General features: G+C 58.3%; 1 protein-coding gene across 1 annotated transcript; it reads right to left on the bottom strand.

Moving 5' to 3' along the window:
- Window positions 1-1,132: 1,132 nt before the first annotated feature.
- On the bottom strand, window positions 1,133-18,273 carry MOV10 (Mov10 RISC complex RNA helicase). Its single transcript, XM_029913823.1, has 22 exons — window positions 18,117-18,273; window positions 15,078-15,174; window positions 14,458-14,576; window positions 13,806-14,044; window positions 13,051-13,291; window positions 11,340-11,412; window positions 10,771-10,968; window positions 10,451-10,605; window positions 9,915-10,091; window positions 9,647-9,794; window positions 9,320-9,481; window positions 8,678-8,781; window positions 8,067-8,164; window positions 7,620-7,739; window positions 7,166-7,268; window positions 6,655-6,772; window positions 6,361-6,552; window positions 5,777-5,851; window positions 5,151-5,276; window positions 3,624-3,712; window positions 2,625-2,746; window positions 1,133-2,098 (listed from the first exon to the last, which is right to left on the bottom strand). Exons 1-22 carry the CDS (start codon window positions 18,248-18,250, stop codon window positions 2,034-2,036), a joined length of 2,955 nt encoding a protein of 984 aa, XP_029769683.1. The 5' UTR covers window positions 18,251-18,273; the 3' UTR covers window positions 1,133-2,033.
- Window positions 18,274-25,162: the final 6,889 nt, after the last annotated feature.

The raw sequence follows: 25,162 nt of genomic DNA, 5'->3' as shown, positions 1-25,162 counted from the left end.
CGGTACGCTGCTAGTTCAGCTATGGCTAAAGGTGCTGCAGTTACACCAGACTGCAGCGTAGACAGGCCCTTCCCCTTTCAGGTGCCTTCTCCTTTCACAAGTCACTGGCGCTAGTCATGAGAGTGACACTGACTTGGAGAGCTGATGAGCCTTGATGCTTGACAGATGGTGCTGTAGTCAACATGCTTGTCCTTTAACAAGTGGGGGACTTCTCTAGTTGCAGACAGGGAACTGCTGTGACCAGCCCATCATTACACACAAGGTGGAAAAACCCATGCCTCTTCCCCTTACAGCCACTTCTTCAAGTCCTTCTTCCTAAACCCCCCCCCCGCCCTTTGAGACAAAGGCTTTGGGTTCCAGCTGAGCCCCAGAGGAGTGATGTAGCCAGCCAGCCTGGGAATCCCTGACCAGACTCTGAACTCCCTCACACGAATAGCTCCAGCCGATGAGACAAGCCAGGAGATGCACCAGAGCCCAGCCCTGCGTAAGGAAAACACTCCCCCTGCCCACTTTGTGTCTGCCTGGCAGGCAACCAACCAGCAAGGGAAGAGGCTGGGCTCAGCTGGTGGTGCCTCATTCAGCACCCCGGGCTACCACTGCACCAGCTGCTCCCATAATTCACTAGCTGAGTTACGGGGCTGTGAATGGCACAAAGAGCAGCGCGCGCTGCCCCAGACAGAGCATGAACCGCAGCTGAGCAGGAGGGAGGCAGAGAGAGTCTCTCTCAGGCAGAGACAAGGGCGGGAAGGGAAAGTTGAACACACCCGGTGACATGACTCTTGCCTACCTTACCTCGGCCCCTGCCATGAGCCCAGGTTTATCTCCTAAGCCTCTTGAGACTCCAGGAAGGGGGAACATACTGGCCCCCAACTTGACCCTTCCCCAGCTTCGTATTATCCCTCCCCTGTAAACAATGCCCAGCGCTGCCCCCTGCCGTGGCTTCTGCCGGCAGCATTGTGCTCCACATGCAAATCCGGCTCCCCCGTCCCCTGGAAGCGGTGCCCAGCCGCCCGGGGACAGCTGAGACACTGCTTTAGAGCTGTACAGACAAGCACCAGTGGTTTCCTCACCCTTTATTTTGGAGCACCATCGAACAGCTTGCCGGCAGGGCAGTGCAGTGCACGGGGCCTGTTGGCCAGGGAGCTACAGCCCAGCTGGTCCCCATGTGCTAACCAGCAGTTAGTCAGTGTCACAGCAACACCTGAGCAGGGCTGTAGCCAGCCACTTGGCAGCGGCTCCAGGCCCTGCAGCTGGGCTCTGGAAACGGCTCTAGTTCGGAGGAGAGTGTTCGGTTGACCAGTAGCTGGGAATGTTATTACAATGATTTGATTTTCAAAAGCCGGTCTCCATGTGTGGAAAACGTGATCCAAGGTGGAGGCTGTCTCTCCGTCGCAGCGTCGCTGGTTTCTGCAGGGCTGGTTTGGGCCGGTCAGATTCGCCACGCAGTGGGAATTTTTTTTTTTTTTTTTAAAAAAGAGTCTTTTCCCAAAAATTGGATGTAAAATCGTTTAAACCATTGTGTGGCAATGCCGGCAAACAGGCAGGGCTTCCTGCTGCGGCTCCCCTTCCCCACAGTGGCCAGAGAGGGGACGGGGAGAGACGGTGCAAACAAACCCCTCACACGGCCAAGCAGAGCAGTTTCCGTCTCGAGCTGCCCTTGTGCTTCCAAGAGTTACACAATCGCAGTGGCTCAGGTTAGCGAGCGGGCCCCAGGGCTGGGCCCAGATCCTACAGGGAGGAGCCTACATAGACCAGACTAGGGCAGAGGTGGGTGCCAGGCTAATGGGTAGGAGACGGGGCTGGGTCCATGTGAGAGGTGGGCGTTGGGATAGTGGGTAGAGTCGGAGCTATGCTCCCAGTTCAGTCCCTGCACCGTTCCCCTCCTCTGCCCCACCCCTGTGCGCTTGGAAAGCCCCCGGCAGCGAGCGAGGTGGCTGAGGGGACCAGACAGAGGGCAAAGGGCAGTTGCTGAGTGAGGGAGGAGATGCCCTGCTGGTGCTGACATGGCAGTAGGATGAACTGCAGGCGATGCCTCAGTGCTCGTGTCTCCACGCTGGCTCCACTTGCTGCTGGATGTGGCTCTCCCCGAGCTGGTTCCCTGCAGAGAAACGCCGGCCGGCTGTGAGAGGGGGACCAGAGCAGCGCCCAGGCAGGCTGGGGGTGGGGAGCAGGGCAGCGTCTGCGTAGGGCACAGGAGGGGGAGAGCAGAGCCCCCCCTCAGCTCCCTCCTTTCTCCGGAAGGAGGTCAGGGCTGGTGGCAGGGGCAGGAGGCTGCGGTCACCCTGAGAGATCCCAAAGAGGTGCGGCAGTGGCATGGACGCTCTCCCGAGGCTGCCCACAAGGGGGCGCTAGTGCCAGTCTAAAGGGGGATTCTGGGAAGTGAACGCCTGGCCAACGCTTGTCTGCTTTGCATAAAGTACACCTGTGCCCCCCAGCCCCCACTGCTCCCCCCACACAGGCTGAGCCTATCAGCGGGACACCAGCAGAGGGCATGACTGAGCTACAAGTCATGCCACTGGGTCTCAAAATGCCCTTGCAGCCAGGCCATATCCCGCCCCCCGCAGAGCTGGGGCGAGGGCTGCCCTGTTGGACCCAGGCTGGGTGCAAGCTTGTGCTGCTCTCACCTGCTGACTGCGTGCTCAAGCGAAGGGAGCTAAGCTCCTCCAGAAGGGCATCCTCTTCCGGGCTCTCTTCAGCGTAGGGGTACCCCGTGTAGCCACCCTTCGCTGTACAGTACCTGAGAAACCTGCAGGTACAACCAAAGGGCCATTAGCCCTAGGCACGGCCCTCCTCCTCAGCGCAGGGAGAGAGCGCGGGGCATGGACCGCCTCGGAGCGGGGCCTGCTGGGCAGCTTGCAACCCTGTGTGAGAAACGCCAATGGCACGATCCAGCCACTCCTGAGAGCACCCTGCCAGAGCCAGCAGGTCCTGCCCAGAGCAAGCCTGGGGCCAGCGCGTGTCAACTCACAGCTGACCTGTCTCTGTGCTGCAGGCAGCGACCACTGCAATTCCGGGCCCAGCTGCATCTTGCATTTCCACAGGCACTGTTGTCCCAAAGTTCTGGGGGGCAGCACTGCAGCGACTGAGCTGTGCTGGGCAACGCTACCCTTTCTGTCCTAACTACAGGGGCAGAAGGGTGACACCTTGGCTGGGATTTCACCAGGCCCCAGCACTCATCCCTCGCTTACAGAAAGTGCCCTGGGCTCTTTAACGACCACAAGTGGCAAGGGCTTGGAACAGGGTTTAAACGTCTCATTCAAAAGATGGTACCACCCCCACCCCCACCCAGCATGCTGCTGGGTCACTGGCTCCGTCCTGATCCCAAGAGAAGTGTGTCGCCCCCTCCAGATCTACCAACCTTCCCAGCCCAGTGCAAGCCCTACTCTCTGCTAGTGAACTCAGAGCGGCTCCCACCGCCAGGGGGCCTGGTTGCAGGCTGGCGTCCGAGCAGCCACCTAAAGGCCCCTGGCATGGTACGGCAGATGCTGTGCTAACCCCTGCGAACGGGGTGCTGCGTTGCAGGCCAGAGGAGGGGTCCACTTGCTTTGCGGGACGGGGGAGCCCACTGGGCCCTGGGAAGAGGCAGAGGACAGGGAAGGAGGAGGTTGCAGGATGCAACTTACGTGTTCCAGTGAGGATCCTTGCTGAGCACAGTCGGGTTGCCCACGATTATTAACAGAGCCTTGGCTCTGGTGATGGCCACATTGAACCTCTAAACAGAGAGAGCAGGATGAGGCCGCTTGCCCTGCAGGAAACAGCTCCCTCGCCCCCCCAGGATGGCAGGAGAGCCAGCCCAGACTGCCCCACCCCACAGCTCTAGTGCCGGTCCGTAGCCCCAGCACTTTCTGGCTGTCAGTGGGCTAATGGGGAGGGGTGGGGCAGTGTCCGGACTAGGGTCTGTGATTCCCTAGGGTGCAGCTCCATGGCTGGCTGGCTGGCCTCGCGTGGGTTTCACTGTGGCTGACTAGACTAGCTCTGAGCAGGGCTAGCTGATAGTCTGAGCTCCGTCTATCCCACTGGCACTGCACCTGCAGGGAACGTTGTGTCCTGAGAAGGGCCTGGCCCGTGTGCAGCTCTGCTACGTTTGGTCACGGGCTTTGCTTCCCGCTTGGCCAGACAACTGCACACAACCGTGTCAGGGGCAGAAGGGCTCTCCGCACATGCCCAGCCTCCCCGCCTCCTGCCCAGACAGGAAGGGGTTAAAGGGTGTTCCTTTCCACAGACCTCCCCTGCCCCCACAGGAAGTGGTGTGGGGAAGGGCTCTGCTGGGATCAGCCCTCCTCACCGCTGATGAGGCTCAGGTGCGAGGGAGGGTTTGGAGCGAGTGGTTCTGACGAGCCGCACGGCTTGCCCTGTCCTGGGCCAGAGCGCGCTGCCCGGGCCAGGCACAGTCTGCTTCAGCTGGTGCAAGTGCTCCAGGCTCTGCCGGACGTTTGGCCCCTTGGCCAAGCAGCTGCAGCTGCCCCAAGGTGAGCAGAGAGCCTGGTGGGCTGGGAGGATTCCTGGCTCCCCGGCGGAGTGAGCTGGTTTGTCTGTGCGGGAGGCCAGGCCTGCGGGACTGACCTGGGTGCTAGGCAGCCTGGCCCTGTGGGAGCCGGCTCTGCCCCGGGCTTTGGATGCAGGGGGGGGGGGAATGCCGGAGCGCCCCCGACCGCCGCACGGGAGCTGGGGAACGGGCCCTACTGCGAGCGCAGCCTCACTTGCCCTCCTGTCCTGGGGCTAGTGGCCTGTGGCCCCTGGAGCAAGGGCAGGCGTGTCTCCCATGTGCTGTCCCCAGGGCAGGCTCTGCGCGCTGGGGGAAGGGCTGTGTGACTGGGGCCTTGGAGGGCTTTGAGGTTATGGGGCTTGGATTTGCTACCTGAGGTCATGCAGCCGGTCACTAGCAGAGCCTGAAATGGGACCCAGAGTCCTGGCCCTGCTCTGCCCACTAGCCCACGCTTCCTGTCCACGGCTGCAAAGCAGCTCGGAGCTTATTTTCTACCATGTCTCAGCCGTGGCCTGTGAAACCAGGGGGAGCGGTGGGGGGCGGGCAGTGAGGGAGATGGACTGGGGATGGCTGGCAGCTCTGCATCCCGGCTGAGAGCCCGCGACTTCCCTCAGAGCTCCACAGTCTCCTTGGGGCCAGAGAGGCATCGGGGGCGGGCGCCTACCTTGGGGTTCTTGAGGAAGCCCAGTTTGAAATCTTCGTCCATGCTGAGGTACTCGGTGCAGCTGCGCACGGTGGAGATGAGGAGCACACGCCGCTCCTGGCCCTGGAACTCCTCCACGGAGCCCACCTAGCAGGGAGCAGAGGGCAGGGATCGCCATCCCCCGTCGGCAGCCTCCCTCGCACACCCCCGCCTCCCCCAGAGCCGGTCGCACACCCAGCTGTGCAGGGACCCTGCGGGGCAGAGCGTCCCCCCAACCTCCTCCCCTGCTTTTGCGAATCTGGCCGATGCGGGAGCTGGATGGAGCCTGTCTCGCCCCAGTGCTCTGGCTGCAGGGCTCACAAAGGAGATGCAGGGCCCCTCTTCTCCCCAGGGGATGCAGGCCACAGGTGCCCTCTCCGCATGGCCGGAGCACTCTGCCCTGCAAGCCCAAGGGATGGAGGGCCCCAGGCTGGCCTGGTGTCTCCTGGCGGAGAACTGCCCCCCGGCCCAGCGCCAAGCGAGTCCCACCGCTGAGCTGGGACAGTCTGCCCTCAGGCTGGGTGTGGCTGTTGGCGTAGCTGCCGGGCCGTAGCCATTACTCCAGGTGTGGCCAGAGGGATGGGGGTGGGGGGGTGGGAGGGACTTACCTTCAGCTCCTTGATGTCTGGGAGCTTCATCAGGTCTCCATCCTTTTTGGTGATGGCTTGTCTGATCTTCTCTACCTGGGGAGGGACGAGGGAGGAGTGGATGTGACTCCCGCTGCCCTCAGGAGCTCCTGGCTCCCAGCCCCGTGCTCGTTCCTCTCACAGCCTGTAGGCCCTTGTGATGGCCACCGTGTCCCGCCCTAACCCTCCTGTTCGGTCTCCGCCATCTCACTGAGCTAATGCCCTCGACCCCTCAGCCAAGTCCCAGGCAGGCTTCTGCTCTGCGTCGTTCCCATGCGACTGACCAGAGAATACCGCTGGGGTTCCCCGGCCCCATCCGGCAGGTCCCTCCGTCTGGGGCAATTCCCCAGGGCTCCTGGCCCCTGCCCCAAGGGGGTTCCCCCACATGGGGCACTGCGCACTCTGTCCAGATACTCAGCAGAGTGGGGCTTGATGGGGTGCAGCAGGGAGACGGCGTGTGGGGCTCAGGAGCCTGGGATGGGGGAGCTCAGGGTTGGACTGCCGGCCTCTCTGCAGGGCTCGTGGTGCGTGGGGAAGGCAGCCCTGGGGGCCGGGCTGCATCTCACCTGCTTCCTGTAGGGGGAGATGATACCGATCTCCTTGGGGGAGATCCTGGAGCGGCCCCGCTTGCCCTGACTCTGCAGCAGTTTCTTGAGGTAGGTGACCAGGGCTTCGACCTCCAACGTGTTGAAGAACGAGGGGCTGTTACCCTCTCGCTGGTCCTCCCCGGACACTCCGTGGAAGATGATCGGGAAGCCCTGGAGGGAGAGCGCCACGGTCAGGGCTGCAGCTAGCCCCATGGCGCTGCCCCGCCCGGGATGGGGGCTAGGCTGGGTGCCTGCTCCCCGCCCCGCCCTCACCTGCGTAGGCAGCTCCTCCCAGGTGCAGTAGGAATAGCTGATGAGGCGGTCAGCACACTCCTGTAGCTCCCCGTCGTAGAACTCCTGGTTGGGGATCTCAAGGAGGGCGGCGTGGGACCTGGGGAAGGAGCAGCGACAGCATTTCCAGGGGTGCTCGGCTGCTCCTCAGACTCACCCGCGCTGCAGCAGCCTTGCTTCCCTGAGGCCCCCTCCCACCTCACCAGCAACAGGAGGGGCCCCAGCGACCTCTGCCCTGGGCACAGAGCGGCCATGGCCAGGCTTCCGGACAGGGAGGGCAGAACCCAGGAATCCGGGTTGTTCCGTCCAACGCCTCTTGCCCTGGGGTGACTATTAAATGAGCCACACGCCAGGCAGGTGGGTATCAGACAGATGGACAGACACGAGCATCCCAGGCTGAGCCAGCAGAACGGGGGCTGGAAGCCTTTGCCGCCGGCAGCCCCCACGGCTCCCGCACGCCGCAGCATCAGTCCCGGCAGGGCGGATATGGCACCTGTAGTTCCGCAGTAACTTGGTGACGAACTGCGGGTCGTAGCTCTCGGCTCCCTTTTGGTACAGGGAGTTGTGCTTCATGAGCCTCTCCAGCAGCGAGACCTCTGCAAGAGAGAGTGATGCCCTGGTTACCGGCGACCCCCCGTGGCCTGGGACCGTGCCCCCTACGAGCAGCCCCACAGGGTCCAGCCTGTCACAGCCTGGCCTGGGCCTCTCTGAGCAGGGGGCAGGAGCTTCAGTGACTCTCCTGGGGGAGACTTTCACCCGCTTATCAGGGAGCGGGCCTCTCCCTGCTCTCCAGAGGTGCCCAGGGTCACTAACGGGCTATTGCAGTGGCTGTGCAAAGCCAGGTGGCCCCAGAGCCCAGACGAGGGGGGCAGAGAGCTGGGGGCAAATCAGCGTGTCTGAGAACTCCCCACTCTCCACCCGGTGCCTTCGCCCTCTGTTCCACTCACCTAACCCATGTTCGATGGCCAGTGGGGACCTCAGGATCGGACCCAGCTGCTTGGGATCGCCCGCCAACACCAGCTGCCCCCCATTGGTGTTGGTCTCCCGGTCCATCGTTGTCAGAATTCCTGGGGCAGAGAGACGGCTGAGGTGGCTGGGCAGGGTAGGAGATCCATGCCCAGGCAGGTCACTGACTGATCCCTGCACAGCGAGGAGCCGCCGAAGGGCCCCATCACGGCTGTATCTGCTCCGAGCAGCATGGGGGGGCTCCTCCCGAGCTTACAGCGCAGAGAAGGGGCTGCATCCAGGGCCCGGAATCCGCCGCCAGGAGCAGGCGCTGGCCACCTGTCTGAGCAGGAGTGAGACAGCCGGGTCCGAGGCCCCGGGCATGTGGGGTAGGGTGGATGAGGCGATGCCTGGGGGTGCGGTGCTCCCATCCCCAGACTCCTACTCACCTGCGATGGCAACCAGGCACTCCGGCTCCACCGCGTGGCCGCACTCGTCGATGAAGACGTGGGAGAAATGGCCGTCAGGGAACTGGGCCGTTACCAGCCTGCGGGGGACAGGGAGAGGCAGTGAACAAGCCTGTACAATGCTGGCTCCCTGCCCTGCCACCTGCATAGCCAGACTGCTCCACAGAGGCCTCCTGCAGGACCTGCCCATGCCGCTGGCCCCCTCCTGAGCACGGCGATGCCCCCCTCCCCTCCCTGAGCAGGGGCTTCCATGGCCATGCCCAGGGCTGGGCAGGGAGAGAACTCCTCCCCCGGAGTCTGAGGGGCTGACCCTCCCCTTTTACAAATGGAGACACCACCAGAAAGTGTCCAATACATCCAACCTGATGATGTGCCCCCCTCCTGTGCCCTCCGGTCAGCCCCCGCCCACATTTCTCTGTTACGTCCCTTCCCCTGGTAAACCCTGCCCAAAGAATTCCCTTCTCTTCCCCCAGCACAGCCACGTGCCCCCCAATCACATCCCTACTGTGCTCCCCCAGCACACTCGCATTCATCAGAAGTGATTCGGGCCCCCCAGCCCCACCCTGGTGCGGTTTGCCCCGGGCCCCTCCTACCGTCCTGCTGTCACCAGGGTGGTGATGATGACCCGGTAGTGCTGCAGCTTCTCCTTGCTTGGGTACACGTGGCACTGCTGGGCATCGTCCCAGTTACAGCAGGGCTACGAACACCAAGAGCATTTAGACAAGGTCTGGGATCGGAGCTGTGTTTCCCTTGGGGAAGTTGGGGGCAGACGCCTCTCCCTCCATGAAGCCCTGAGACAACTGGCAATGGCATGTGCGTCTTGGCGGGTGACCTGAAGGTCCTGCAGGGAGGGCAGGGACGCCTATCGACCGTGCAGCCTGGGGAGGTGACTACAGCTGCTGGAACATGGAAGTCCCTTCCCATAAGGAAATGAGAGTTTTGAAAAAAACGTTTGGCATTTTTCAGCTTGAGAGGTCTGCCTGGGAAGCTGTCGTCAATTTCACTCTGTGCCTGTCTGCAGAAAGTGAAACTGACAGGAGTCTTCCAGGCAGGCTGTCCTATTTTTCCCAATGGAAAACTGATTTCCACCCCCAATTTCAATTTTCCCATGGAAAATTTGAAGTGTGCTAAAGGGCATCTACCCTCATAAAATCCTTCAGACAGGAAATTCCTGCCCAGCTCTACGGGCGATGTCTCTTTGGGTGCCTCTTGGGGTGCCAGGGGTGCACACGTACCTTGATCTCCTCCGGCACCTGGCGATAGTCCCTGCTGCTGGCGTTGATCCTATAGATGCTGCCCTTGTCCAGGTGTTTCAGCAGGCGCTGGCAGAGCAGGTCCGAGGCGCTGTTGGAGGGTGCACAGGCCAAGACATGGGAGTCCTTGATGCACGTGACCACCTGAGCGGGAGAAGAAGAGCATAGCAGCCCAGGCAGGAGGAAATGGAGGAGGAGGGGAGAGAGGGGCTGTGGGCCAGCTGCCTAGACCCGGGTGCCAGTGCTTGGCCCCTCTGGCAATTGGACCAGGTGATTGCTCTGGACTGGGATGCCAGGAGACACCCTCACCTGTTTGATGGCCTCCACCATGGTGACGGTCTTGCCGGTCCCTGGCGGCCCGAAGATGATGTATGGTGCCGGCCTGGACATCCCTGTCACGATCTGCTGCACAGCATCGTACTGCTCCTGGTTGGTCTCCAGGTTCCGGTCAAACAGCCTGAGGGGAAATGGAGCCGGGCAGGTGCTGAGGGGAAGGCCAGGCCCTGCTGCGTGTGACCACCCCGCTCCCCACACAGCCAGCCCCCCGAGTGCCTCTCCTCTGAAGCCAGGCACTCACTTGAGCCGGCCTCCCTCGTGGAGGAGAGACTCTCTGTATGAGAAGGACGGGAAGAGGACATCGCCCAGGTTCCTCTTCTTGGCTAGCTCCACGGCCCGGTGCTGCACCCGCAGCGGCAGCCGGTTGAAGGTAAAGATCACATCGAACTTCAGGTTATTCACGAAGCTCGCCAGCAGGCTGAAAAAGGGCGAACAGGGTTGGACAGAGCGCTGGGCACCCCTCCCCAGGCACCATCCTGCCCAGGCCCACTCTTCCCCTTACTCTGCATGGTTCCCACCCCCAGCCCTGCTCAGCCTGGCGATCCTGCGCCCCACAGCACAGCACCTCCCCCTCTGCTGCACTCCCCCAGGTAGTCACCCGTCAGCGCTAACAGCAGCAGCTGCTTGGCTTGCATCAGGCAGCTGTCTTAGACCTGGCCTCCGCCCCTCCAGGCTTGTTCCTCGCAGACCCCTCGGTGCCACCAGTCAGGGCCCAGCTTCCCCTCCCCCCACCCCGGACACTGGCCCGAGCCCCCCAGGGACCCGGGCGCGACGCACTTGGGGGAGAAGCCCAACTTGACCCTCTCCAGCTCCACGGCGTGCACGTAGCCCTTGTACTGGACGAGCTGGGGCAAGGTGCGCTGCTCGCTCCGGGTGACAAACAGGTGATCGCCCCTCAGCACGGACGGGCGGTTCTCTGCCACGCCGGGGACCTAGGGACAGAGCAGAGAAGGGGCAGTTCAGCGGGGAGCGTGGTTGGCTGTGCTCCCCTGGCAGCCAACTGTTCTGCGGGCCCCACACTCCCTGCTGGCAGCCCAGACATGAGAGGAGGGGGCGCGCTGAAGGGACAGGCACGGCCATCAGGCCTTGGCTCTCACCTCCAGGATGAGCAGCCTCTTGTTCTGAGTGTCCTTCACCATCGGGACGTCCTGCATATCATAGCGCCGGATGTCCACCTCCATCTGGAGCTCCTCCAGGTGCAGCAGCAGCTGGAACTTCTCCTGGTAGTTCTCAAACTGAAGCTCGGCCGCCAGGGACTTCCTGCAGGGCCAGTGCCAGCCAGAGGTTATCCTGACCTTGCCGGGCACAGCGGGGCTGGGCTAGCCGGCACAAGAGACGAGGCAGCAAGCTCCAGGCGCCCTGCGGCGTGTCTGGGCCTCAGAGGCAAGGGGCCGGGCGAGCAGTGGCCAGTAAAGGCTGTCGTGTGTCCCTGAGACTTAGTGTCTAGGAGGAGAAACCCCTGCCAGGCCCCAGGAACCCTGAGGCCCTGCTTTCCGGGCAGCTCAGCTAAGGGCTGGTGGGGGCTTCTGGCTAAGGGGGGCTGGGCCCCATGGCTGCGCGGGAGAAGGTGCCCTTCCTTGGGAGGTCAATGAGGCCACCAGTGCAGTGAACCTCCTCCACCCCACCCCCCGAGCACTCACCGCAGCCTGCTGCGTTCGGCGTTGACCATGTCCTGCAGGTCCTTCGGGTAGTTGTAGAAGCCCAGCGGGATCAGCTGCTTAAGCTCGGGGTGCTGGGAGCTAGGCAGACGAGATGCAGGGTTACTGCAAGGCTCTGCGGGAGTGAGCTCCTCGCCCTGCCCAGCCAGTGGGACAGACTCCAGCATGGGGGCTCAGGCAGGGGGACACTGGGTCTCAGGACCCAGGCGGCTGGGTCTCCACCCCCAGAAGATGGAGAGGTGGCTGGGTCACCTCCCCGGGGTGGAACTACCAGGAATTAAAGGACTCGTTCATCTAGCACAGAAAGGCAGAACAAGAACCGATGGCTGGAAGCTGATGCCAAGCAAATTCCAACTGGAAACAAGGCACCAGTGGGTAACACAGCCAGTGATCAGCCACTGGACGTGGTGAATTCTCCAGCTCTTGACTGGAAGATGCTTTAACCAAACACAAGTTACTGGGCTCAGCCTGGGGGTCCTGGGGCAGAGGCAAGCCTGTGCTATCCAGGGGCTCAGACTAGATGAGCCAACGGTCCCTTTGGCTCTATAAAAGCCCAGTAGGTACTTTCGCCCTGGCTAGGGAATGGGGTTGGATCCCAGCTGCACAAAGAATCATAGAAGGGACCTTGAGAGGTCATCTAGTCCAGTCCCCTGCACTCAAGACAGGACTAGGTATTATCTAGACCTTCCCTGACAGGTCTTTGTCTAACCTGATCTTAAAAATCTCTGGTGACGGTGATTCCACAACCTCCCTAGGCAATTTATTCCAGTGCTTAACCACCCTGACAGTTAGGAAGTTTTTCCTAATGTTCAACCAAAACCGCCCTTGCTGCAATTTAAGCCCATTGCTTCTTGTCCTATCCTCAGAGGTTAAGAAAAACAATTTTTCTCCCTCCTCCTTGTAACAACCATTTATGTACTTGAAAACTGTTATCATGTCCCCTCTCAATCGTCTCTTCTCCAGACTAAACAAACCCAATTTTTTCAATCTTCCCTCACAGATCCTGTTTTCTAAACCTTTAATCATTTTTGTTGCTTTTCTCTGGACTTTTTTCCAATTTGTCCACATCTTTCCTGAAATGTGGCACCCAGAACTGGACACAATACTCCAGTTGAGGCCTAATCTGCGTGGAGTAGAGCAGAATAATTACTTCTCCTGTCTTGCTTACAACACTCCTGGCTAATACATCCCAGAAAGATCTTCACTTTTTTTGCAACAGTCTTACACTGTTGCCTCATATTTAGCTTGTGATCCACTATGACCCCCAGATCCCTTTTCGCAGTACTCCTTCCTAGGCAGTCATTTCCCATTTTGTATGTGTGCAACTGATTGTTCCTTCCTAAGTGGAGTACTTTGCATTTGTCCTTATTGAATTTCATCCTATTTACTTCAGACCAATTCTCCAGTTTGTCCAGATAATTTTGAATTTTAATCCTATCCTCCAAAGCACTTGCAACCCCTCCCAGCTTAGTATCATCCACAATCTTTATAAGTGTACTCTCTATGCCGTTATCTAAATCATTGATGAAGATATTGAACAGAACCGGACCCAGAACCGATCCCTGCGGTACCTCACTCATTATGCCCTTCCAGCATGACTGTGAACCACTGATAACTACTCTCTGGGAATGGTTTTCCAACCAGTTTTGCACCCGTATCCGTCCCTTCAGCCAATGGTGCTGAGCACAAGCTGCCCGGCCCAACTCTCCCCCTGTGTACCTGTCGGGAGGGACGCCATCCTCTGTGATGAATGTGACCGTCTTCCTCAGGTTGGCCTGGTAAGGCCTGTATGGTGCAGTGGGCCCCAGCTCCTCAGCCAGCCGGCTGTTGGCTACGGCTGACACGAACCGCCCGATGCTGAAGGGCCCGTCCTGCTCCTTGGTGAACTCGAACAGCACAGTGACAGGATAGTAACCATAGTGCTGAGTCAGGCACCGCGCCTCGATCGAGTAAGAGTCTCCTGCAGTCAAAGGGGATGTGTGAACAGGGAGCTCCCCCTTCCGGGGTCCCCACGTGCTTCCCCGCCCTCCCAGGGGGCCCTGGGCATTTCACCCCATGGCAACGTTCTGCCAAGTCTCTGGCACTAACTCAGACGCCTGTCCATGAGTGTCTGTGTATGTGGGGCTGGAATGGGAGAATAGCTGCCGTGTTCGCTGGCAGGGCAGAATGTGAGCAGGGCCTGCAGTTGCTCCTTCCGCACCCCTACGCTCCACCCTCGCCCACATACCCAGATGGCTTGGCAACTACACCTGCCGTGCTTGCTTCCCCAAAGCTGCGTGCACCAGATGGGGGAGCCAGGACGGTGCAGAGAAAGGGGTACAGAGGGCGGACCACACACTGCCCACTATTGTGATGCAGCCACCTCTGGGCTTGAATGCGGCAGCTGTTTCCCAGTCACACAGCTTTGCTGAAGGTCAGTGTGGGACCAGATGTGAAGGAGAACCCTGCTCCTGGGGAAAGCTGGACCCTCTTACCTGGCTGCAACACCCGGGGCTGCTGTCTGGTCACCTTGCTCTCATCGTGGAAGGTGAACTCGCGCTGCTTCCGAAGCGCCCTGTACCCTAGCAGCGTCACTTCCTCTGCGCCGTTGTTCTGAACCCAAATGCTGACTGTTGCGGGCTCGTTGGGCGTGACGGGGAAGCGGATGCGCCCGTTCCCCCGGTCGTGCTCAGAGAGAATCTCCACCCCGTGTTTCCCACCGATGAACTCCGCTCTGAGGGCAGAGGGTGCGGGTTGGATGTGCGCGTACAGTCCCAGCTGGTCTGTGTCTCTGCAGGCCGGGGCTGCCCTAGGAGCCACTTCCCCCTTGTTACAACAGAGAATCTGGGCAGGAGTCCCTTGGGGTCTCGACCCTGCCGGGGCTCTGGGGCTGGGCCAATGCCCTCGATGCAAAGACTCCTGTCCATTTTCAGAGGCATTTGGCTCAGGCCCGCAGAGCGGGCCGAGCGCTGGTGGAGCAGGCACTCCTGCTTCCTTCCCGCCCACCCAGCTGCCCCGTCCCACTGGGAGGGGAGCCCAGGAATAGCCTGTGAGCTGCCAATGTTCTGGGCGACCCCGGTCCGGGAGCTCGTTATCCCCTATTACAGCGAGGGGGGCTCCAAGCTGCACTCCGCTGGGCTTTGGTACCTCTCCTTGGCGCGTCCTCTGCGGGGAGGCTGATCGGTGCCCGCCTGCTGGTTGTCCGTGGGGGGCTCCTCTGGCCTGGGTGTCCAGTACTGATCTCTAAACTTCACTTTCTTTTTCACCTGGGGAAGGAGAGCGATTGTCCGGGTGGGTGGGAGCAGGCAGGGGAGCGGGGGCTTCCAGCCCCTGAGAAGCTGGGGCAGGGAGCAGAGGGGACTCACAAAGCCCCTGGCCTCAGTTGGGCCAGCCCCACTGGAGCAGCTGATGGCGGCGGGCTTGGCGGCTCGCACCCCCGTATTCACCTTGGCCCGGCTCAGGGTGGGACGAAGTAGGGGACCATGGGCTGAACCAGAATAGAGTGCGTCTGGGACCCCCCTTTCCAGCAGTGAGAGCTGTAGATGCATCGGCCTGCCCAGGGACAGGGAGCACCACTGCTTGAGCCACTTCAAGCCAGCCCAGCCCTGGAGCCTGGCCTGCAGGGAACAATCCTGCCCGTAGCGAGGGAGACAGGAGCCCCAGGGCTCCCCGAGGGCACAGGGATGTTGGGAACAGACCTGGGCAGCCAGGCCCTCGTCTGCCCGGGGAGCCGAGAGGCAGCTGGGGGCCGCGTGGGCAGCACCTACCTTCCCGAAGCGCACAAAGTCTCCCCGCACCTCGGCCCGGCCGCTCTGGCCCAGTGTGAACAGGATGGAGGAGAAGTTGGGCGTCTTTGTATCATTCCTGCAGAAACGACAGAGCGGGAGAGTCTGTGACTGCGGGATGCCCAGAGCCTGGGCGCAGGGCCCGGGGCGCGTCTCCAGGGAGTGACTGAGCTGACAGGACGCAGCGGGGAAAGGAGCAGGGGCAGGGCGATGCCAGTGTTTGGGGCGAGGGGCATTCCCCCTGCTCCTGTGTTAGGAGAGCGATGGGCTAGGGAGAGCCCTGGCTCTGTACCACTGCCACCCGGGAAGCAGCAGGGCAGTGCTCTGCTCTGGGGAGAGGGGCCCCGGCTACAGCGAGTGGGGGGGTCTCTTCATCGTCTCCAACCAAATCCTGTGCCACCACCTGCCACATGGGCAACTCATGAGGAGCCCCAAGGCATTGCTCGAATGCAGCATGGGCACCCCGAGCTCTGGCATTCCCTTGCGCTGGCATCTTCCCTGGGGGGCGACTGTCCCAGCAACTGCAACCCAGGCTGGGCTCACAATGCCGGGAGTTAGTAGCAGCTGCAAATCCAGCCGCACGGCCTCCCCAGCGCAGGTCTAGCCTGGGAGCAGGCCCTGCTCATGCAGCGATGGGCTGGCCAGTGAAGCCAGCTGCACACAAGGAACTCCAGTGGGAAACAAGCCCAGGGCCTGGGGGTCAAGGCTGGTGCTGCGGGACTGCGGTAGCCTCAATGTGCTGTGGCCGGGTGAGCCTGGCAGCACTTGGGGCAGACTGTGCCTTAGCCTGGCTAGAGGTTCGAGCAAAGCCTGGGGGGGGTCTCTCCCCAGCAATGACACCGATTCACTCTGTGACCCTGGGCAAAGGGCATAATCCCTGCCCGGGGGATGGGGTCAGGCTGGACCAGTCAACGTGCACTAGGTGCATTTGCACGGGGGGAATCTCAGGGGGTCCCCGACCAGTGGGCGGGACACGTGTACACATGCGCGTGTGCACACACTTTCCAGCCAGGATGGCGGCGGGGGTCGCAGGGGTAGGGCCCTGCTGCCCACACGTTGTGGAGAGAACCAGTGGGCTGGAGCAGGGAGCTGGGCCAGCTCCGTTGGACAGGATCCCCTGTGGGGTGAACTCAGTCTCAACAGACCGACCCCTCCCCCCACCCAACCCCCAGGGGCAGGACCCCACTCTGGGGACAGGGAAGGTGGGGGCCCCCAATTGCCATAGTGCGCAGGCCGGGGTGAGGGACCATGAGCCTGCTGGCCTGGCAGCTTTGCTCAGTGTTTGCAAAGTCGGGTCTGAAGGGCTGGAGCAAAGGCTGCCGGCCGGTACATGAGGGCCACGGAGGCGCCCTGCTGCCCTGGGCGTGCCGGGGATGGTGCCTGAGCAGAGCTCCCCGGCAGCAGGCCCAACTCTTACCTGGAGGGAGCAGGGGAGTGTTTGCCGGGGACAGCAACCACACTTCAACCTGCTCCTGCCTGAGCACCCTGGGGCCTGCCTCCGTCTGGCCTTGGTGTGCACCAGACTCTGCTGCCCTGCCGCAGACGCCCCTCTGCCCTGGACAGCGCAGGGCTGTCGCTGCACAACAGCCATGAGCTCTCCTGAGCCTGCTGCCCGCCCACGGCACAAGAGGCCTGTGCCCTGACGCCGGAGGCATCCCTTTGTCACCGCAAATGCTAGTGCTAGTCCCACTGGACAGGCCCACGCTCACCCCAAAGCCCTGGGGGCTGGGAGGTGTTTGTGTGTCCGCCCCACCCCGTCCCGTTCCAAGGCCCATCTCTACGGCTGCGATGGGTCGAAACCGGCGCTGAATCCGAATGGAGCCGGGCCCCCAGCACTGCGTGTCTCAGCCGGCTGGCAGGGGAGGAGGCAGAGGAGAGCTGGCAGGGGCTCCTTTCGTTCCCAGCCAAGGCCCAAGGACAAGGCCGTCCCACAGCACTTAGCCCCAGGACCTGGAGTCCTAGATCCAAGGCCAGATGGGCCTGGGGTGAGCATCTGTTCTGGCACCTGTAGAACACCGGCCAAGGAACAGCTCTGAGTTGATTCCTGCTGGAATAGAGCCCATCTCTCAGGAAAACATCCTCTCCCGGCTCCCCAAGTGCTCGGGATGGGGAAGTCAGGGTGGTATTTCATTTGCGGGTATGTATTTTTAGCTGCCTTCTGACCGTTTGGCAGACTGGCCCCTGCCAGTGATTAACTGGGGCTGTCACGTGCCCAGGGCCAGACTTAGTCGTGCTGGCAGGGGAACACTCCAAAGCAGGGGGCCCCTCTTGGCCAGCCCTGCGAAAGGGGACGCTGGCGGGTCAGCTGTGCAGCCATGGGCCAGAGCCTCACCTGTGTCAATGGCTGGAGCTGCGCCGAAGCCAGCGGCACTGGGATGATCTACCCCAGGTGAGGATATGGCCCAGTATCTCACCCCAGGACGCAGGGAGCCGTTCAGCCATGGGCCTGCGCAGAAACCCAGCCTAGAAGCCCTGCTTCCCAGGCCAACGCCGCTTCCTGCCACCCAGCCAGGATGGAGGCGCTGACCTCTCCGGCCTGACTTAGCGAGTGATTTGGGTCGGGGTCTGTGCCAGCGCCCCGGCTGCACCCCATCAGCCAGGGGAGAGGCGGGGTGCCCTGGATTTGATCTTAACAGAATGGCAAGCCCCAGCAGGGTGGGGAAGGAATCCACTCAACATCTAGGTGAGTTTCCTTCCTGGTCTGGGGTGACAGACTCTCCTCTCCCTGCTTGGGAGTTTGATGGCTTCCTGACAGCCACAGCCCTGAAGTTAAACTTCCTCCCCCAGCCCTGCCGCCCCATCCCACCCTGGCCATGCTCCATACAGGGGGGCTTGCAGCTGTCCCCAGCCCCTGCGCGCAGGGTGCCAAACAGAAATCGGGGCTTGCAGCTCCTCCCAGACTCAGGTAATGTGGCCGAGGAAAGGTGCTCTCCTTAGCAACAGGCCTGGGCAATGGGGCACTCTTGGGGCGAGGGATCAGCCATCCGCACCCCGCTCCCTCCCTGCAGGGCTGCCTGTTACCTGGTCCTGAACTCCACATTGTAGATGGTCCTCAGTGCCTCACGGCTGCTCACAGCTTCTCTGCCTGTGTCTTTTAGGAACTGCACAAACTGATCCCCAAACTCCCTCCTCTCCCGAAAGTTGAACTTGGGCATCTCCTCTGGCTCCGCTGCTCGCTCCCAGACCTTCTCCTGTCCTGTCCTGTCCTGTGGGGCGGCCTAGCTCAGCAGCTCCTGCCCAGTGCCTCTGCTTGTGAAATCTGCCAACAAAGGGCTTATCAGAGAGGGAGGATGATAGCAAACTCTCAGCAGGCAGAAACGAAAGTGAAAGAGGCTGTGTGCATCCTGGAGCCAGGCTCCTGCCTGGGCTGGGGGTGGGAACAGCCCTGGGCCGGCACCCGGCCTTCTCCCCCAGGTCCTGGGAGCCAGTCCCTCTAGCAGTAGCTGCAAAGGGCGGGGGAGAGCTCAGGAGCCTCCTCTTCAAGGCAGAGTGAATGAGACTCTGAGAAAGTCCCAGGGCGAGAGCAAGGGCTTGGCAGGGCTCAGCCCAGGCTGGGGCAACGTTCTCTGCAGGGACTCACACGGCCCCAGTGCCTGAGTCACCCCTCTGTTCTCCGGCTGTCCTGGGGCACAGGGTTGCGTGCAGGCCCGTGGCTTGTTTGGTATCCATGTTATACAGTTTACTCTGTTTATTTTGGAAAGGGCAGGTCAAAGCAATGGGCCTGCCCTTGGAGCAGCGGGTGAGGAGTTTGGGATGGGCCTTGGTTCCTGGGGGGGTTCATGCCACAGTCTCTGGCAGCCCCCCCCCCAGGAAGTGTCTGCCCCCACCTCCCTGATGAGCGTTTCCCTTGCTGTTGAGGGCTCTGCTGTGCCAGAGGGGTGAATTTTCAACCAGGGCCTTCGTCCCAGAGCTTTAGGCTCTTTTAGCTACGCAGGGCCCAGGCCGCGGAGCGTCTTGCCGATTAGGACAAAGGTCTGGGCCCTAGACTGGGTATTGTGTGGAGGCCAGTGCAGAGAGCGGAGGGCAGGGCTGATGTGCCCAAGGCAGCTGGTGTTGCTGGGGGGATGGGCAGCAGTGCTCTGTACTAGTGGAGTCTCCTGCCTGCCTGCGAATATTGCACTGTGCAATCCCGCCCAGAGGTGATGTGGGCTCGTTGTGCTGTTTTAAAGCAGGGGGTGGGGGTAATGGGGAAGCTGAGTTCTCCTCCCAGCTCTGCCGCTGGCTGCTCCCTGGGCGACCTTGGCTGGGTTACTTCCCCCTTCTTTGGCTCCGCTCTCCCCCTCGCCTGAGCCACCTCTGCAAAATGCTTGAATGCTGAGGCTGGTTCCCCTGGTGTCTCAGGGAGAAATCTCCTCTCTTTGGTGGCCACAGGATGCCAGGGTATATGGCGGCTAGTCAGTCTGGCACAGTGTATTTCGGATCCCGCAAGCTTTCCTTTTTATAAATTATAGTCTGGAGATACTGCTGTCTGGAGCCATAGTCCCCAAAGGATGTTAGGGGACAGGCTGCTCTGACTCTGCGGAACTAGCGCCGTCTGTCGTGTTAGCGTGAAAGTGCTAAGAATATCTGCCTGGATCTTGCTGGCCATGAGTCAGTCCAAGAATGTTTGTAAATCTATTTCTATAACGGATCAAGTTTAACTAAACCAATGCTTGATCCTGTGCGCCTAAGTGTATCCCGAGCTGTTGTATTCCACTTTCCATCAGTGGCTCTCAAAACCTTTCATGGAGGAGGGCAGTATCATTCTCCCTATTTTACAAATGGGGAAACTGAGGCACAAGGTGGGGAAGTGACTAGCCCCAGGTGTTCCAGCAGGTGAGTGGTAGAGCCAGGATCAGAGCCTGGGCGAGTGACAGCCCCGGTCTCCTGGCTCCTAGGCCAGTCTTCTAGCCATTAGACCCCACTGCCTCCCCAAGGGTCCATTTTGCACCTTTGTAATCACAGGTTCTGACAGACACACTGGGCACTTGATACAGATTTGAAGTTTAAGCAGTTGGGCCTGGATCCTGCAAATACTTATTCAGGTATTGACCTTAGTGCATGTGAGTCATTCCATTCCATTCCTCATGAGCGTGTGCAGGATCAGAGCACAAAGGCTACATGCCACCCTGCTACCCCAGCGATTTCACTGCAATAGCTCTGCCTTGACAGGGCAGAACTTGGCCTGTGTTTGCTGTTCTGGGGCTCTCAGCAGAGTGAGCCCCAACTTTTGAGCCTCCCCCAATTGGTACTGTGCTCATCTTACAGCTCTGCAGTTCTGACTCCCCAGCACAGAATGATCAGTGCCTTTGAAAAATTAAAACCCTCTACCACAGCCTGGTGCACCCTAATCAACAGGCTGGTGATTCAGTCACTGGATAGGAGTAAACTAGCTGATGGTTTCCTCCCTCAGAGAAACGAAAGTTATCCTGCCTCAGGAGAAGGGCGGGGAAAGGGGCAGCAGAGAAGAGGCCAGCCAGCAGATCCCTTCGCTTGCAGGCTGATTTTGTGCCTAGGGAGAGGGCAGGGGCGGCAGGTTTGTAGAAATTTTGGTGATGCCCAGAATGCCCAGAGCCTGCCCCCCCACCTGCCTAAGGCGCTGGGAGGGAGTTTGGGTGTGGGGAGGAGGTCTGGGGTGCAGGCCCTGGGCTGGGGATTGGGGTGCAAGAGGGGTGCAGGCTCTGGGATGGACGTTGGGTGCTGGATTCAGGCTCCAGGCTGGGGCAGGGGGTGAGGGGTGCAGGCTCTGGGATGGAATGGGGGGGTGGTAAGGGGGAGGAGGTGCAGGCTCTAGGAGCGAGTTTGGGGGCAGGAGAGGGTGTTTGGGAAGGGGTGGGGGGATGCAGGCTCTGGGAGGGAGTTTGGGGGCAGGAGGGGGTGCAGCGCTTACCTGGGGCTCCCAAGCAAGGTGGGTCAGGGGTCCCCAGGCACCGCCCCCCCCCCCCCAGGCACCACCCCCACAGCTTCCCATTGGCTGCAGGGGCACTTGGGGTGGGAGCAGCAGGGAGACCCAGACCCCTGCCCCAGGCCGGCAGCCAGGTTGGAGCGAGCAGGCAACAGCTGCTCTGCTCTGGACCGGTGGTGGGTAGGGGCCTCGGGCCATTTTAAATCGCGCAGGGGGGAGACCCGGCCTCAGACAGTGCTGGAGCCAGGCCGGGCCAGGGATATTCCTGCTGCCCAGGCACAGAGAATTCCCCGCCTATGGGAGAGGGGTGTGTAAAGAATGGGCCTTTCTTCAGGGTGAACAGTTATTACCTTGTTAGTTGCTGTTTTCTTCCATGGAGCATTCTGGGAAAGGCAGCCAGGTTAGGGAGGACAGAGGAGAGATTGATCGAGCCCACTGCATACACCAGGGAAGGCTGGCCTTGTGGAGAAGGCATTTTTTCTGGGAGCTAAGGGTCATATGCCCAACTCTGTCAATTGTTCACAGTGTGATCTTGGGCAAGTCCCTTTGCCTTTGTGCCTCAGTTTCCTACTTGTACACCAGGGACATGGTACTTCCCTGCCCCAGAGAGAGTCGGGGATGTGGATAAGGCTCAGATACTACTGGAAGATTGTAAAATATTCAGATTTCTAGGCAAACTATTGTAGGTCCCCATCCATTGGGTGTAATGCCATTTATTCCTTTGCAGGAGTCACTGGAGGAAAAGTCTTTAGGGGAGCACTGTAAACTCCCAGTAAGTGGGAGAGGGCCGGTGGGCTCATGGGTCAGCAAAGGGAGTGATTTAGAGAGGCTCTGTTGCTGAAGGTTTGTTATGACCATGTCTCTCCATAAACTTGCTTGTGTGTAACTGACTCGCTCTTGTAGGTGTGGTTTTGGGTTTAACTCGGGTTATGACTTGATTAGCACTAGCCCTTTCCTCTCCCTCGCTGCCTCTGAGATTTCCCACTGGTGCAGCTCCCCCAGCCGTGGCAATGGTAAGACGGGGTCCAGGTGGTTCCCAGCACTGCCGCTGAAAGCTGTTCTGAGAAATTTTCTCACAACACGAGCCTGCTGGAACAGAACCTTACTGTACAGGAAGCAGGACTAACTTCTGACAGCCCCAGAATGACCCAACCCAGGTTACTGTCATCAAAGTGCACAGCACTGGCATTCATCTACTTGATTAGAAAGGGAATACATGGGTGGGGGGTTATGGGACCATCAGAGCAATGCAAGGAAGGAATGCTGAGTGTTAATGGGTTCACTGAGAACACTTTGAAGTTCAGCACCTTCCACCCAACCATCTCAACTGCTTTGCTAACATTGTGACAACGGAGATACTGGCCTACCATTTATGCAAACATCTTTACCTTTGTCCTCCCAACCCACATATGGTTTACTCAACTGCTGCATATTGTCTCAGTCTAAGGCTTTGCCTATTTTACAAGTGGCACCAGTTTAACTAACAATGGATTTTGGACTTGTCTACCTAAGGAGTTGTTTGTGATTAACTCCATGTGTGGATACCCTTATTCTGGAACAAAAGTGCTTTTTGTTCCTGTTTAGCTTAACCCACTTATGCTTTCAAAGACTGTCCACACATGGAATTCTTCAGGAACAGCGACTGCACTTTAAATTCACTCCTCATTAACTTTCAAGTGTAGACAAGCCCATAGATAAAGTAGTGCAAACCTCCTCTATGGAGACTTTTACATCAATTTAAATGTAGGTTATACTGAGTTAGAACAAGCAGATTCCTTACAATCCTTAATTAAATCAATTACACCAGTTTTTCTATTTTTTTTAATCAATTCTAGTTAAGCAGGTAACACTGACAAGGCCCTAGATTGTGAGCTCACTAGTACAGGGAGTGCCTGTTGCTTATTTGAACAGTGCATTGTCCAGTGAGGTTTTGATCAGGTCCTTAGATGCTACTGCAATAAGATGATTGAGCGTCAATATACCCCTCTGAGATTGTTGGTAAGCTTCCGTTGTTTGTTTTAAAAATTAGGGAAATGGAGGCAGAACAAGGAAACAATTTACCCAAAGTCACCCAGGAGAGCAGTGGCAGAGCTAGGAACAGAACCCAGAACTCTTGCTCACAGCACACTCTCAAGTTACTGTCAATCACATTTTGTTAGAGATGACAAGGTGAGTGAGGTAATATATTTTATTGTGGTGGTGCCCAACTTTATTACAAAGGTGGGCCACATAAACCTAAGCACAACCTTGTGTGGGTCAAACAGATTATCTATCGGGGGCTGACAGCCCGAGCCCTGCTGTGGGTCTTATAAAATGCTCTGGTGGGCCCTGTATGGCCCACGGGCTGTAGGTTGGGCATCCCCTATTTTACTGGACCAACTTCGGTTGATGAAAGAGACAAGCTTTCCCAGCATCCTACTGTATATTGTGTTGGCATACATTCTTAAAGTGCAGTACATTAAGGCTTATACTGAAAAGAGAGAGGATTAGAAAATACTGTGCACATATAACCTGATTGAGTTAATGGCACAATTTTAACCTTTTGGAATTCCCTGACACAAATGTTTGATCTTGAAACATTAATGCTGGTGGATATCTTCACATGTAGTTTGAAGGTTATTTAAAAGGGAAAATCTGGAGGTAACTGACTTACACAATTCACTTGCAATGGATATGCCAACAGACCTTAAAACAACCAATTAGTGTGCAGATACGCACAATGTGTATTATTCCTTTTTGTATCATAATGTATCTGACAGAACCCTGATTGTTCCCAGGAGTTAGCTATAGCCGTGATACACTAGCACATGAGTTATTGAGAGTTCGGTGGATACCATATAACGTATCAAGGTACTACAGGGACAGACGGTATAAGCCCCATGTGCAATATTGGAATAGGTGAGGTTGTTTTGCAGTCCTCACAGGCACATGAATATCGCAGCTTTCAGTTCAGGACTCCAATTCTAAGCTGGTTTATATGAGATGGTGGAAAAATTGCGGGTAGCCTAGTGTATAGTACTGCTCACACTGTTGCTACCCCAAACTACTCATGTTGGGATATGCATCACTACAGCAGGATGCAGAGCCGAGTTCCTGTAGCAGTTAGCTGTATTTTGATTAGGCATAAATATCAGATCATAAAGGACAGACACGAGTAGCTTTAGAACAAAGACTGGTGTATTTCTACCGGAGTAGATGACACACAGGATGTGTGAGGGATGAATGCATAGATATTCTGAATGGCAAATACAAATATATTTTATTCTGACAAAACTTCTCACAAAGAATGGGACACTGACACTCTTATTTTGTGGTATTGCGGAGCAAAACTGATGTTTCATGCACAACCCGCCACTTTTTCTTTGCATTTTTAAAAATAGGAAGACCCCAGCCAGTTTAAAAAAAGACCTCGGGAAAGGGGTAAGGACAACGAAGTGTAAATGAAGCAGAGTGAATTAGCTGTACAGAGTTCATTTAGCAGTGCATCCACGTTCTGGTTTCTTAGGCCATGTCTACACTAGCTAGCGTACCGATTGAGCTGTGCCACTGTAAGATCTCTCGGGTAGCCGCTCTATGCCAATGGGAGAGAGCTCTCCTGTCGACATAATTAAACTACCTCAAACAAGCGGCGCTAGCTATGTTGGTGGGAGACCATCTCCAGCCAACATAGCGTTATCCACACAGGGGTAACTTATGTAGCTCAGGGTGTGGTTTTATTCACACCCATGAGTGTGATCAGTTATACTGACAAAAGTGCTAGTGTTGACATGGCCTTAGAGAGAGAGAAAATGTACTTCTCTCTTTCAGGGGAAGCTGCTTCTCAATCACTCAGCTGTTTTCTGTGCGATGAAAAATGGAATAATTTAGAGCAAGTTTTCAAAAGCAGATATTAATCCCGGTGTTCCAAGTATAACAAGAAACTGGCCCCAACAGAAAGAGACCAAGATTGCGAGTGATTTTCTCTCACTTTGGTGCAAATCTTTTATTTATCATTTAATACACCATCCATTCATACACCTGTGGTACAAACTCTAGGAACCTGCCACAAAGCATTAAAGCACAACATACCTACTATTCCTTAGACATTTGCATTTTTAACTCTAATATTTAATCTCCAACCAGACAAAATGTCTCAGCAGTCACAATACTAACAAACTTAACAATACTAAAAAAAAAAAAAAAA

This window comes from Terrapene carolina, unplaced genomic scaffold, assembly GCF_002925995.2.
Source record: "Terrapene carolina triunguis isolate 2854851 unplaced genomic scaffold, T_m_triunguis-2.0 Scaffold926, whole genome shotgun sequence".
NCBI lineage: Eukaryota > Metazoa > Chordata > Testudines > Emydidae > Terrapene > Terrapene triunguis.
Note: the sequence above shows the minus strand (reverse complement) of the source record. Positions and strands in the feature narration are given on the sequence as shown.

Excerpts from the sequence above, each read along its gene's own strand:
- MOV10 (XM_029913823.1), bottom strand. The coding sequence starts at position 18,250 with ATGCCCAAGTTCAACTTTCGGGAGAGGAGGGAGTTTGGGGATCAGTTT. Across the intron at positions 10,969-11,339 it reads CGAAGGACCTGCAGGACATG|GTCAGGATAACCTCTGGCTG; the intron begins GTCAACGCCGAA and ends GTGCCCGGCAAG. Across the intron at positions 10,606-10,770 it reads AGAGGCTGCTCATCCTGGAG|GTCCCCGGCGTGGCAGAGAA; the intron begins GTGAGAGCCAAG and ends CTCTGTCCCTAG.